The following is a 15,087-nucleotide window of genomic DNA, read 5'->3' on the forward strand; positions in this document are numbered from 1 at the left end:
TATCCAAATCTTACATAATGCGGCAATAATGTCCCTTTAATAGTCTCTTCAACCACATGTGAAATTTTATGGTTTGAGAAATGAAATGTGGTTGAACGTCCTACTTTTTTGGTTTGAGAAGAAAATTCAAAGATTCTAGTAAAATGATAACTGTAAAGATAATTGGTGACTCATTATTATAAGTATCAGTATAAAAGTTTATTGACCAGGGGCCTGTTTCACGAAATTTAAACTAAGATAAAATCCAAATTTTAGTAATTTGATTGGATAATTTTAGCTTGATTTTAGTGTTAGAGGCTTAAAAATTTGGGTGCCTGTATAATTGTTGAGGACATTTTATAACCACAGGCATCAGATATTTTGTTGGTTTAGAGTCGGGGCAGAAACTTTTAGGACATTATCATCAATTTGCTGCCATCTGGTCATTTCATGCAATATCAATTTAATTACAAATGTAGAAAAAACTAATCCTCTTCATTCTAGGAGTTGCACAATGATTTACAGGCTCAAAATCAGCCCAGAATAACTTTTCACAATTGATTTATCAGAATAAGATTGGAGAAACGAAATCAAACAGGCTAATTAAAACAGGTCGAGGCCATGCAGTGTGCTATATAGGTACTTTTGCTCTGAAAGCAGTACTTATTTCAACTCTTTATTTCAAATTCCAACTGTGAAGGGTTCTTCTAAGTGAACGCCAACATGTACATAAGACCTGTTTTGTCGTCCCATCCGAACAACTAGACACTTTCTTGAGACATGTTTCGAATCCCCGGTTGTACGTGGCAAGGAGTAGGGTCGCCTGTCCAACCTCGTGGGTTTTCTCCGGGGCCTCCGGTTTCCTCCCACTGCTAAAGACCCCTACGCGCAAGCGAATTATGTAAATAAAAATTTAAAAAACCATATGTTAGTCCCGAAATGACCTAGTTTGTGTCGAGTGGACGTTAAACCCCATTTCTCTCTCTCTCCCTCTTGAGACATGTATCTTTAATCATGGCTTACTCTTCAAAATTTTGCCAATCGATTATTTGAACCATGTGTTAGTCTCTCTCTCTCATATTAAATAGAATATGCTGAAAACTTCAGTCAAATTGCTCTACTCTGAACCGAGATATTAGCAGTTAAATTTTAGGCCTAGCCTTGATCATCATTGCTAAAGTCGGTAATATAAAAAACAAAGTCTCGATTATCCATTTTGACGTTAAATCATACATGACAACATGTATACAAGATCGCAGGCTAGTGATTGGATCAAGAGTTGATTATGGTCTGGATAAGTTAATTACCGTAATGTTTAATTAATAATTTAGATAACATTTCAGACCTAAAGAAAGTCCTGCAATTGGCAGATTTATCTCTTGCATAATGCATGTTTAATGTCGTCTAATTAGTCTGAATGGGGTTTTTTTTCTTTCAGGCTGGATGTTCTGATACAATGGAGATTTTATCCATGTTTTTATATATTCATGATATTCACTCAGTGACTTTCAAGAACTGGACATCAGAGAAAAAATCTTTATACAAGGAAATAATTTCAAGATTGTCATTGGAACTAAACAGTGATATTGAACATTATAAAACAACTCAACCAGCTGAAAGCGACAGTCAATTAAATCAGCTTAAAAGTGTTCAAAACATGTGTGAACAATTAGTAGTTTCAATATAGGTACTTTTGCTCTGAAAGCAGTACTTATTTCAACTCTTTATTTCAAATTCCAACTGTGAAGGGTTCTTCTAAGTGAACGCCAACATGTACATAAGACCTGTTTTGTCGTCCCATCCGAACAACTAGACACTTTCTTGAGACATGTTTCGAATCCCCGGTTGTACGTGGCAAGGAGTAGGGTCGCCTGTCCAACCTCGTGGATTTTCTCCGGGGCCTCCGGTTTCCTCCCACTGCTAAAGACCCCTACGCGCAAGCGAATTATGTAAATAAAAATTTAAAAAACCATATGTTAGTCCCGAAATGACCTAGTTTGTGTCGAGTGGACGTTAAACCCCATTTCTCTCTCTCTCCCTCTTGAGACATGCGGGGGGGGGGGGGGGGGGGGGGGGGGGGGGGGGCGAATGGTTAGCAAGCGCGCGCTGTATCATAAGGCCTGTCATTGATTCAACTGGCGTGGTCTCGAATCCCCAGTTGTACGTGACAAGGAGTAGGGTCGCCCGTCCAACCTTGTGGGTTTTCTCCCACTGCTAAAGACCCCTGCGCGCAAGTGAATTATTGAAATAAAATTAATACCATGTTAGTCCCAAAATGACCTAGTTTGTGTCAAGTGGACGTTAAAACACCATTTCTCTCTCTCTCTCTTGCCATGCGGGGGATTGGGTGACCGAATGGTTAACACGTGCCCGTTGAATCATAAGGTCTGTCACGTAGAATTGGCGTGGTTTCAATTCCAAGCTTGTATGTGACAAAGAGTAGGGTTGTCTTCCAACCTCGTGGGTTTTCGGAGAGTCTTTCAGTTTCCTCCCACCACTGGATGTGCAATCAAATTATTGAAATGAAAATGAACCATGTTAGTCCTGAAATGACCTAGTTTGTGTCGAGTGGATGTTAAACCCCATTTCTCTCTCTATATATATATACTTTTACAAAATTCAATTTGTTTTCATATCAAAGGGGGGGGGGGGAGCAAGAAATAATTTGCAATGTTGAGGTAGGGCATAGTACACAAAAAGTTGGGAACTTCTGTTTTAAGTGAATGCCAACATGTACCCAGGACCTGTTTTGTCGTCCCATCCAATCAACTAGAAAATGTACCTTGCCAGGCCCTCCGTCCTGCAATACTAGCAAGGGGGAACCACTCCGGAAATCTCGAGGAACTTGCTCTGGCAACACTGAGATCGAAACCCAAGACCACCTGGTTAGTGAGCTGGTGCCTTACTCACTGGCCACTACGGCTTCTGAGACATCGGAGTGGAATAACTTGAATCTGTCAGCATATAAAGAGAAAATAACAAACAAAATAAACAGACAGTATATTTATGTAAAACAATATCGTATAAATAGAGAAATACAGGCCTCATATAATTGATATGTATGAGATATTTAACACAAAAAATTCATTTCTACTCAAAAAGAAAAAGAAATTCTAATTTATTATGCATAATCATATTAACAATTAATATTCATTCTATCTTTAGAAATAAACAATGTACATAGATATTTATGGCAAGGTTGGAAAGTAGACAAATATATATACGGAGTTAACATTTCAATTTTTTCAAAATAAAATAAATTCTGACATGAAAATCAATAGACTGGTGAGAAACTTTTCAACCATACAATTTCACTTTCAACCCAATCTGATTAAAATACAGTTCTATATTTCGTTTTCTTTTACTTATACTTTCGATGGTCTCTACTACATAAAGATCTGATCAGCTGAAGTGGAACGTTGCATCAGAGGACCCTATGACGTCAGACATTTGATTAAATGATCAGCGTTGATGTTTCTAGTGGGTTACCCACAGTTCCGTCCAACTCATGCCAAAAACTCGACCTAATAGACTGTTTCATTGGCTAATCCCTCACATCATCCAGAACGCGGGTTATATAACAACTCCTCCAGAATGTCCAGGCCCCGAGTTAACAAAGTATTCTCAGACTTAAGTTGAGAATTTACTCAACTTTCAATCACTGTTTATGACAAATATCTTTGATGCAGAAATACAAAACTTTGCACATAGTTTCTTATTGATGTATCTGATACATTCAAACAATAAAATTATTATAAAGGGCTATATTTTAGTTAAAATAAGGTGAACAATTTTGAGTAAATTCTTAACTTAAGTCTGAGAATGTTTCGTTAACTCGGGGCCAGATCCTGGTGGGGCCAGATCCTAGTGTAGTAAAGATCGGGGTTTTAATCAGATTGACTTCCAACCAAACACTGTCTTGTAAAGTTAATTGAATAATTTAAATTTGTGACTGCAGTAAAAAAAATTCCTGAGATGTTTTTATTTTATGTCCTGTTGATTTATAAAGATAGGTTGCCAGGCAACGATACATTATGGAAGATTAGATAAAAAAACTGGCAGTTCTCCCAATAAAAGTTAAAAACAGGATAGTGTAAGGGGAATATGCTGAAAATTTCAGTCAAATTGCTTCAAATCCAATGAAAATCAGAGACATAAGATGTCATCGAGAGTTGATTAAGGTCTTTTTATGTTAATATCTTAATAAATGTCTAATTATATAACATTTTAGCCCTAAAGAAAGACCTGCAATGGGAAGATTTAGCTCTTGCATAATGTATGTTTAATTAATTAGTGGAAATCATTTTTAATATAAATAAATGAGACAATGACTATGACTAATGGACTATATAGATTCAATGTCGCAATAAAAAAAAAATAATAGATCTATAGTTAATATAACAACAATTATAATGGAATTTTAACAGTAGAAACACATCAAAATCTAAACAAACAAATACAGCAATACTAAATGGACCAGGAACTTAGCATGATGTCACACTTGGCAAACCTCAGCTGATTCCAGTACCCTACATCTAGCCTCGGCTGTATGATGAAGTCAATGGAACTACTTTCAAGTTCCCGGATTACCAACGGCTCTGCCCATGACGACACCTTTGAAGAATGTTTTATCATACAAATATTTTAAAGTCGGAATCTGTTTTTCTTTCAAGTTTATCTGATTTTCTTCCAACAAGGCAACTTTGCACTGAAAATTCTAAACATACTTCGAACGACGCAATTTTGATAACTTCTTTTAAAAAGCGGCAAGTTTTCCTAATAAGTAAACTGGTTCCGCATTGCAATTGTAAAGGCGTAGGTACATATCACTTACCGTCAAACCGCCGAGGCTAGATGTAGAGTAACGGAATCTGTCGATGTTTGCTGAGTGCATGATGTAATATTGCCGCTATCTTGGATCTGTGACAAATCAAAAATCTAGATCTGTCAATCTATGCACAATTGTCCAAGGAACATGGATGACAGTTTCATGTTGAGCGAACCTGAATTGACAGAGCCTTCGACATTTTCCAAAGAGCGTCACCCCGAAGAAGAACAAGAACAAGATCAGTAGCACTTGGGTTCAAGTTCCTGGGTCAAAAAACTTACCATGACACATTTCTATGAGATTGACATTAGTTTTATGTTGATCCTACCTATATTATTATTGGCAGAGTCTTAGACATTTTCCGAAGAGCATCACCTCAAAGAAGAACGAGAATATGAGTAGAACTTGGGGATAAGTTCCTGGGTCCAAAAACTTAACTTGACACATTTCTATAACATTGACATTATATACTCATCTATTAAATGCCCAATCTATACTCTAATAATTCACTCAATCTTGCTAACAAGTAAAACTAGAATTAAATAAGTTTGCACATTAGTAAAAATTCAAATAATGTTATTTAAATCATCACCAGAGGCAGCAAGCCATTTGTAAATATATAGCAGGTTCTCTGTGATATTATAATAACATAATAATAATAAAGATTTATTAAACAGCCTATAAAAATAAATCATGAGACTGTCCTAGTCTTTCATCATCTTTTTGTTTTAATCGAGCTGCTTCAATGGCAGAAAATGCTGGTAGACCGTGTGGAAGATCAATTAGATTAGCCTCCATATCTAAAATACGATCGGCTTCAGCTGGAAAAAGAAGCAGACAATGAAATTTCTGGATGAATTTAAATTATGAAATATTGTCTTCTACATGTGGGTACCCACATGAATGAAATCATATTCAGCAATTCAAGCCACATGCCCTTATCATTTCATCTGTGTAATTTACTAAATGTTTAGTTCTTTTCTTATAAATCGAGGGGGGGGGACATCGTAATGTTTTTCCTATTAGGATTTTTTAAAAATTTTTGCAAGCAAAAAAACCCCTAGAAATTTGCCCGATGCCCAAAGCCCGGGGGTCATAACTCCGAAACTGGAAGTGGTAGTCCATCGCCCCCAGGCCTATATCACTCCCCAGTAAGACTTACCCTATACACCAAATTTCAGCCTCGGGACAGCCTTAGTGTAGCCGCCAACTCTGAACAGACAGATGACAGTCACAAATATTAGTATAGATATCAATACATTGTTTGGAATGTGGAGATACTACAGCCTCGTTTAGCTTCTGACGAGATAATCAGTGATGGGCTAGTTTACAATGGGTTAACAAAAAATTTGGACTTGTGTAAATTTTATTATAATAGCTGTTGTACTGTATAGATGTCTTTATTATATTCAGGGGGGTTGGATGGCCGAATGTTTAGCACCCGCGCTGTTGATACGGTCTGTCATTGAGTCAACTGGCAGGGTTTCGATTCCCCGGTTGTACGTGACACGGAGTAGGGTCACATGTCCAACCTCGTGGGTTTTTCACAGGTCCTCCGGTTTCCTCCCACTGCTAATGACCCCTACGCACAAGTGAATTATTGAAATAAAATTGACCATGTGTTAGTCCCGCATATGACCTAGTTTGTGTCGAGTGAACGTTAAACGCCATTTTTCTCTCTCTCTCTCTCTTTTATTATATATTCACCTCTTATTCTGTGCATCTTCGATCCATAGCTCATGTCATATTGATATGCCAGTATAAATGTCAAAGGCACTAATGGAACAATCATTCCTGGACTCTTCTTTTTCCTATAACTTATTAATAAAAAAAAAAAGAAAAATATCATTATGCTTTACTTAAAGTCTCTAACTCAATATCATCCAAAATCTTCGACATTGAAAACACGATTTATTTGTTGGTTTAAATCAACATTGATGTTGTGATCTTACTGGAAAAAGATGGCCTTCTGATATCCAATATTCAAGACAAAATAAACATTTTATAGTTGGTACGCGAATTGTGTACCATAATGTGTTTCAGCGCTATTTGTAATAAGTGTCTCGAAAAACGAGGCTAGGCATATTCCACATGACATGTCATGTCAAACGGTGACGCTATATTCTTATCTGGAGAGCATGCCCAATAAATAATATAAAGGAGAGCTTTATAATAATAATATAAAGGAGAGCTTAATACACAAAGGTTCCTAAAAATAAATGGCTCTATCCATTTCAATCTACTTACCCAGCCAGTAAACCAACAAAGGTCACAGTATAAAATGATGAATACCATAGAAATAAATCTCTACTCCTACCGAGTTGCATAGCCATTTGTCTTTCTCTCATTTGATTCTGCATTTGTATCTGCCTCTCCATCTAGATAAATATATAATACCGGTAAATATATATATATACATCAATCTGGTAAGTCTGGTACAGTCATTTGTATCTGCCTCTCCATCTAGATAAAAAATATAATACCGGTAAATATATATATACATCAATCTAATAAGTCTGGTACATTCATTGAGTGCCTGTATGTCATTTGTATCTGCCTCTCCATCTAGATAAAAGGATAAATATAAATACCGGTAAATATATATATTTACATCAATCTAATAAGTCTGGTACAGTCATTGGTTTTTAAGGCGCTTGAGTGCCTGTATGTCCTTTGAGGAGAGTTTTATTTTAACATTGACAAAGGTCAAAACTCACTGTGTAATTGCTATAGAGACCTGGTATATATAGAATCATAGACTCTTGTCCTCTCTAAGTATGTCATTGAGTCAACTAGCATGGTTTTGTTTCCCCGGTTGTACGTGACAAGGAGTAAGGTCACCTGTCCAACCTTGTGAGTTTTCTCCGGGTTCTCCAGTTTCCTCCCACTGCTGAAAACCACTATACGCAAGCAAATTATTGAAATAAAATTGAACCATATGTTAGTCCCCAAATGACTTAGTTTGTGTCGAGTGGACATTAAACCCCATTTTTCTCTCCCCTCTCTAAGAACCTCTGTCTTATGAATGAAAAGAATCCCCCTCCTTATTATGATATATATTATATAACTCTTCTTATTTACCAAATACATGTCAGGAGTCACGATAGTTCAGCTCTGAACTTAAATTTTCGTTACACAATGTTCAGAGCTGAACTTGAGTCATGGGGGCTCAGTGAGTAAGGTACTCATGACAAGTGGTTTAATTGAGGGTATATCAATTCTGGTCTTGGCCGAGAAAGTTCCTGGTTTTTCGCTTGGATCGGAGCCTGGCAAGGAACCTTGGCGTGCACAAACAAGAAACCTTGGCTATTGGGATTTAATTGCTGTACGGGCAAAATTTCCCTCATCATATTCATAGCATGATGCATGCCCATCTTCATTTGCATGGTTTGAGTAGATGAGTTGGAGCCAAAAAGTAGAATCTTATAAACCCCATTTATTCATTCAATTCCAACTACATATTATCAAATATATAATAATACTTGTACAAATATGAAAAATATGCTTTGCGGGCAGCGTCATGGGCATGGACCTTGTATTATATTTATAAGGTTGATGGCGGTATGCAACATGATTGGAGACCCAATAAAATGATCTACCTCTGTATTAGGCCTACTTTATTATTATAAGGCCAGCTTCCCTGCATAAAAAAAAATTATAAGGTCCATGATGCAATATATGCAATACAGTCATATATAATGAACTTATTTATCATTTAGTATTTTCTCTGCTCCTGCTGTACTCATTCACTCATCAGTCATTGTCAGTCAAAAAAGACGGCTCACCATTACTATCTGATTCTGAACCATAAATTCTTGTTGTTTTTTCATATTGTCATCCATGGTTTTACTTATAAACATTCCCATCTTGACAGAATTTGATGTAAGGCAACAGCAAAGAAGGTTGTGAGTGCTTTGCAAGAAATGCTGATCTGATGTTTGTTTGTTATCAAGAGGCCAAGTGAACATGCGCTGTGCGTGTTATACAAAAGTCACTCGGCAAACCTCGGCAGATTCTGTTATTCTACATCTAGCCTCGGCTCTATGACGTCAAATGATGTACCTTCGCCTATACAATTGCAATGCGACACCGGTTTACTTATTAGGAAAACTCGCCGCTTTTAAAAAGAAGTTATCAAAATTGCGTCGTTCGAAGCGTATGTAGATTTTTCGGTGCAAAGTTGTACTTGTTTGAAGTAAATCGGATGAACTTGAAAGAAAAACAGCTTCAGACTTTAAAATATTTGCATGATAAAACATTCTTCAAAGGCGTCGTCATGGGCAACGCCGTTGGTAATTCGGGAACTTAAAAGTAGTTCCAATTAGACGGAGAGATATAATTTCTGAGGTGTATACTCTGTGGTATATATTGACTATAGTGTATGGTGGTCACGTGATCGCGTGCTGACGATGGAGCTTCGACGCCATTTTTCAACCGGGAAGATTTAGCCTACGTCGTTATTACCAACATGCCGGAGAGTTGTTGTTGTTTTGGGTGTTTCAATGTCAGGCAAAAAGGGAGTGGATTATCATTCCACAAGTAAGTAAGATATGTTATAAGTGAAATAGTGATCTAATAAATATGGTATAATCATGATAATAGTGTAAAATAATTTAATAAACACGGCGAGAAAACGTCGAGCACTCGAAGCTTGCCTTGAAACAGTTGAGTTAAACCATAGATAATATATCCATGGTTAAACCGATCGGATCCATTCGTTTGATTTGTTAGTACCGATTCTTTTTTTATATAAAAAATGCAATTTTCGTGTGTTCTAGCGAACATCCAAATTAATGTATACTTAATTATGGAAATTGCGTATATAATCTGCATGCATATCTCGCGTTGTACGAAAAATATCGCGGGGAGTAAGTCTTCTTATTGGGGTGGCCTTTTTAAGCTATAGGCATGCACTAAATGGTTAATGTAGCTTTGTTATCGGTTAGTTTTACTCCCTCGGAGTTACTTAGTAAGACTAAAATAAAAATACCAAAAATTAATTGTTGAAAACCAAGTGTAACATTAACAATTAGGTGTATTATTAAAGTGAAAGTTTCTTAAAGCGATAATTTCATATTTTCTAAGAAAGTCAAAACATAATTATTTCTATGTCTATTGCTCAATACTAATAGGTTGTCAACTCACTATTATTAGTATTAATATTATACGATTCTAGGTAAGGTTTTCGTCGTTTACTCGCGTCACTCGAGTCGACTCCATTGCCGAGTTTACCCGGTGTGATAGTTTGAGTTGACTCGTGTGTGTTTTCTGCACTTGCCTTCACAACGAAACTATATCCACTATGTCGACTCGAGTGACTCGGGTGAAGGTTTTCGTTGTTCACTGAGTCGACACCAGACCGTTCGCGTTTTGAATCGAGTTGGTCACATGACTGACTCGAGTCGCATCACGTGACTAACCCGTTTACTCCCCGTTGAGCGGAGAGTAAAAGGGTTTGTCACGTGACAAAATGGCGTCCTATACGCAAAAAAGCCTGTCTCTCGATAGGTTGTTTCGGAATCTTCTTCTTCTTCGTCCTCTAATAATAGTTCTTGAATTAAAAAAAGATTCAGAATGGAGGCAGCCATTGCGAAAAAAATAAAACAAAATAAAATAAGGTGTCTCGCCATTTTGTTTTGATGTCATCGGACTACTCAGACTACTCGGACCGTTCGGGATGTTTCACCCGGGTAAACTCGGCAATGGAGTCGACTCGAGTGACGCGAGTAAACGACGAAAACATTCTCCCTCTTAAAAATCCTTTGACCCCGGAAATAATAACACAATTACCTCCCTTGTTCTTCTATTCCCCCCATGGAATAGCTATCTTCAAACGTTTGAATTTAAAGTTGAAAATGATATTTTTGCCAATTTCTCAACTGGCAATAGTGAATTATAGGATTAATAGGATTATTCTTTAACAAGGTAGGACTGTTTATAGATACCATCTATTTTAAGGCTTTATTTTCATAAATTTTTTAAAATATAACTTAAAAATATGAAATTGCAGCTTTAAGCTTATGTTTAATTTTTTTTTTTTTTTTTTTTTTTTTTTTACACAGATTCCCACTTAAAAATCCGGAACTTGTTAAAAAATGGTTAATTAGAATAAGTCGGGAAAACTTCAGTCCCAGTCAACATCACGTTGTGTGTAGTGATCATTTTGTTAAGGGCGATTATATCAGAGGTAAGGTGTTGTCAAATTAGTTATTGTTTTTAGAAATATACTAAACTTCTGCTTTGTGGGTGGGTGTTTTAGGGGGGTATCATGCATTTCTCCAGATATCTTTGAAAAATGATCCATTAAATGTAAGTAAAGTACGGACAAGTCTATAAATCAAATAACATGATCTGCTCCACGCTCTTTGTTGTCCATAATTTATCAATTTTATGTTTTTCTATATTTTCAGGGATTCACCCATCGGAAGACCCGACATCCAAGCACGATCTTTTGCATCAAGCTGTTCCCACAGTTTTTCCGGCACACCCAATTTATAAACAGGCTATTTCACAGAAAAGGCGCGCCCCACCCAAATTAAGAATAAGTGAAAAAGAAGAAAACCTAATACCAGTTAAGAAATCATGCCCTGGTATACCAGACCATGCTTACGTAAACGTACCAACGCCAGAAGTTCTCCGAGACCAACTTAAAAAGACGCAAGAAAAACTAGAAAATAAAAGAAAAGAACTAAAAGCTGTGAAACAAAAAGTTAAACGCCAAGAAATTAAAATCAGCAAATTGTTGAATGAAGCTAAAGAACAGAATTTAATAACGAAGAATGAAACTGACTTACTTCAAGTGAATTTTGGTGAAAAGACTTTTCAGTTGATTGAGAATTAAGTGAAGCAAAAAGATGTGAATAAATATGGTCAAAGATTTTTTAATCGATGCATTTGGCTATTGCACAAATATTATTACGATTATCTATTTTTTTGTAAAATTTACTATACCGCCATATTTTTAAATCCGAGAAAAATCTAAATTTAGAAACCATAAATAATTAACATATCATGGAAATTGAAAACCATATAGGCCTAAGGCCTTAATAGGCCTGTTTACATTTTCCATTTTTTTTAAATCTTTCCAATGAATTATATATTCTCCTGGTCGATGATAGAAGCCGATTTTGTCTTTATTTTCTAAATTTATTTTATTTCTTTATTTTTATTTTTATCATCAGGAGGACGTTATCCAACAGTCCTTTTAAATCGTCCAACAAATTAATTAGATCCATCCAAAATGAGGTTTTATGTGAGCTACGAGGAGCCGTGTTTCTAAATTTAGCCGAACACTTCATGGATCTACTCATTTTCGAGGACGATCACTTTGCTCAGTTAATAAACATGATTTCGTCAGTCTACACACGCACTCTTATGCATCACCATGACCGTCTCTACACGGATAGATTTGTTTTGAATAATAAAGCCTCCAAAAGACACCTGCTGACCAAAACGATTTTGTTTTTAGAACAGTAACTAAGACCTTTCAGTCATCATATTTTTATTTGTCATTGATGAACTAGAAATCCTTTTTAATGTGTTTGTCCGTCCTCCGTTAGTCCATTTCCCATTGTTTACATAGCGTTCATCCGGGCACTTTCGTCATTCTTTCCCGGCTGAAACATGGCAGCCGGTCTCCAGTGACGGCACACAACGTTAACGTTACGTCAATGAGTGCCACGTGACCACAATACACTGTAGTCAATATATACACCTGCATGACCGAGAACAAATTGCAAAAGAATATCTTTCACTGGAATCTAGTAAAGGGATATCTTAAGGACTCCCGACTCAAAATTGTCCACTGAAACCCTATAGCGTTTTTCATAATTAGCATAAATCCAAGATGGCCGCCAATTGGACTTTCTGGCCTCCATATCTTGGAAACGGCTCGTTTTAGAGCAATAAATGTATTATCATTAGTTACAAACGTGATATCAACGAATCGGAAAAAAGAATCTGTCGACTGAACCCGGGTCACCCTTGAGCGTTTTGAGAAATTCAAGATGGCGTCCAAGACGGCCGTCATTTCAAATAATCACCTGTAACCCCCATACTATTTTGTCTAGGATGATAGTTTTGGTTTTTAACCGTATGTTTTTGGGGCCAAGGAATACACCGAAATCATCCATTATGTTGTGCGATGATTAGATGATAGTAAAATGCCAGACAATATGGCCCTTTAACTCGATAGCGGGGTTTGGACAATAATTATTTCTCCGAACCAAACTATATATTTATGGACATAGAAGCATATGATTGATACGATAACACTACATACATGCCTAACAGGGGGACCAGGGCCACATGGGACGGCCCTGAAAAGAAGGACACAATCTGTGTTTTGATCATTTAAAAAGCAAACTCTACCCGCAAAATACGAAAATACCCCCACAAAAATAGGTTATATTCAGTTTAATCCTTTAGTCGTGTGTCTGGTTGCAACCCGTGACTTCACAGGTCCAAAATACTATACATTCTAAGCCACCCCTAGTGCAGCTACAAGCAAGCGTACTATTTGGGGCGTCACTCGTGCATCCGCATTTGATGAGCCATAGGAGGAACAATTTGACGGATTGTAATGTTCTCAATTTAGTCTCCTTAACCCAGCAATACAGTTCTGGATCAAGTTCTGGTGGATTGCGATCTTCAAGTGAACGCCACGCTATAGCATGGTGGTGACATCGTTTTACTTTCCATACGAATGCATCATTCGTTGGAGCAAGACTACATGGTTTAAATGTGGATGATGACGATATATTTTCAGTTTCGGATGCCTATACACTCCAGCGTTTTTCAGGCGTCGATTTGCAAGGGGCTCTGTCCATAACAAGACAAGAATCACGTTGGTGGGTATGGACATCTTAAAGTCATCATCCCCACTCAAACATGGTAGTCTTGCTCAATGAATGATGTATTTACAGGGAACGTAAAAAGAGCTCATCATCAAGCCATTGCTGCGTGAAGGATACTAAATTGATAGCACTACAACCGGCCAAGGTCTGTCATTTGTCACATCAGATGCGGATACAAGAATGACACCTCGTGCAGTACGCTTGCTTGTAGATGCACTACGGATAGCTTAGAATGTACAGTATTTTGTGCTTGTACCGTCTTAGGTTGCAGCCAGAAATACGACCAAGGGATTAAACTGAATATTGCCTAGTTTTGTGGGGAGAATTTAAATGTTCACAAAACAGCTTGTGCCCCCCTTTATACAGAAATATGTAGTTTGTCTCTAGATATAGTTTGGTTTGGTGAAATAATGGCCCATATTGTCTGGCATTTTAGATTTTACTATCATCTATTCACCCCACAACATAATGAATGATTTCAGTGTATTCCTTGACCCGAGTAACAAACGTTTAGACCTAAAAATTATCGTCCTAGAATAAATACTATGGGAGTTATGGGGGATTATTTGAAATGGCGGTCGTCTTGGACGCCATCTTGAATTTCGCAAAACGCTCAAGGATGACCGGAGTTTACCCGGCAGATTCTGAAAAAGGACACCATAGGCTACTAAAATCAATCCTAAAAAAACTTTATAGACAATTTCCAGATTCACTCGAAATATTGAGGTTTGACGACCGGACAAACTGCTTTGATACCAAATAACCGGGTTTGACGTGAGTTCTGGTGTCTTAGAGAACTAAGAATAAGCGGGCTGAGAACTAGTTTGTTTTTGTAACACTGACTGGACTGGAATTCAATCTGGTGAGTGAAATTCTATCTGCACTGTACATGCACATGAGCATTAGGAGGGGTGACCGAAATGTCCAACCGGTGAAGCTGAGCAGCCTGATTGATTACATTCGATCCCTTGGTGGTGAGCTTGACAACATCCCCACCATTATTTAGATTATTGTCGCAAATTATGCACGTATCCATGGCAAAATACAACTCTTTTCACAAAAGTAGCAAAAAAAAAAGTTTCAAATATCTGGGGAAAACACAGACTGGATTCCAAGCCAATCGCAAGAGCTTGACAACATCTCCACCATTATTTTGGTTATTCCCGCAAATTATGCACGTATCCATGGCGAAATACGACTCTTTTCACAAAATTAGCAAAAGAAAGTTTCATATATCTGGGGAAAACCCAGACTGGATTCCAAGCCAATCACCAGATTGGATTCCAGTCCAATCAGTCAGTGTCACAAAAACAAACTTGGTCACAGCCCGCTTATTCTGAGTTCTCCAAGACATCAAAACTAACGTCAAACCCGCTTATTCAGTATCAAAGCAGTGTTTTGACGTCAAAATAACGACAGTGTGAC

General features: G+C 37.2%; 1 protein-coding gene and 1 long non-coding RNA gene across 2 annotated transcripts; one reads left to right on the top strand and one right to left on the bottom strand.

Moving 5' to 3' along the window:
* Positions 1-2,969: 2,969 nt before the first annotated feature.
* On the bottom strand, positions 2,970-8,796 carry LOC126819316 (plasminogen receptor (KT)). The gene is made up of 4 exons (XM_050547304.2): positions 8,593-8,796; positions 7,055-7,185; positions 6,515-6,624; positions 2,970-5,628 (listed from the first exon to the last, which is right to left on the bottom strand). Exons 1-4 carry the CDS (start codon positions 8,773-8,775, stop codon positions 5,486-5,488), a joined length of 567 nt encoding a protein of 188 aa, XP_050403261.2. The 5' UTR covers positions 8,776-8,796; the 3' UTR covers positions 2,970-5,485.
* Positions 8,797-9,111: 315 nt separating this feature from the next.
* LOC126819329 (uncharacterized) lies at positions 9,112-11,838 on the top strand. The gene is made up of 3 exons (XR_007679580.2): positions 9,112-9,346; positions 10,870-10,994; positions 11,218-11,838. It is a non-coding gene; the product is annotated as an uncharacterized LOC126819329 (long non-coding RNA).
* The last annotated feature ends 3,249 nt before the right edge of the window (positions 11,839-15,087 follow it).

Source organism: Patella vulgata, chromosome 4, assembly GCF_932274485.2.
Source record: "Patella vulgata chromosome 4, xgPatVulg1.2, whole genome shotgun sequence".
In the NCBI taxonomy this organism is placed as follows: Eukaryota; Metazoa; Mollusca; class Gastropoda; family Patellidae; genus Patella; species Patella vulgata.

What these genes read in the sequence shown, in the direction of transcription:
- LOC126819316 (XM_050547304.2), bottom strand. Translation starts at nt 8,775, where the DNA reads ATGTTCACTTGGCCTCTTGATAACAAACAAACATCAGATCAGCATTTC. An exon ending in TTCAGAATCAGATAGTAATG is followed by an intron (nt 7,186 to 8,592) that starts GTGAGCCGTCTT and finishes ATATTTATCTAG; the next exon opens with ATGGAGAGGCAGATACAAAT. An exon ending in TTTGTTGGTTTACTGGCTGG is followed by an intron (nt 6,625 to 7,054) that starts GTAAGTAGATTG and finishes TTTATTAATAAG; the next exon opens with TTATAGGAAAAAGAAGAGTC.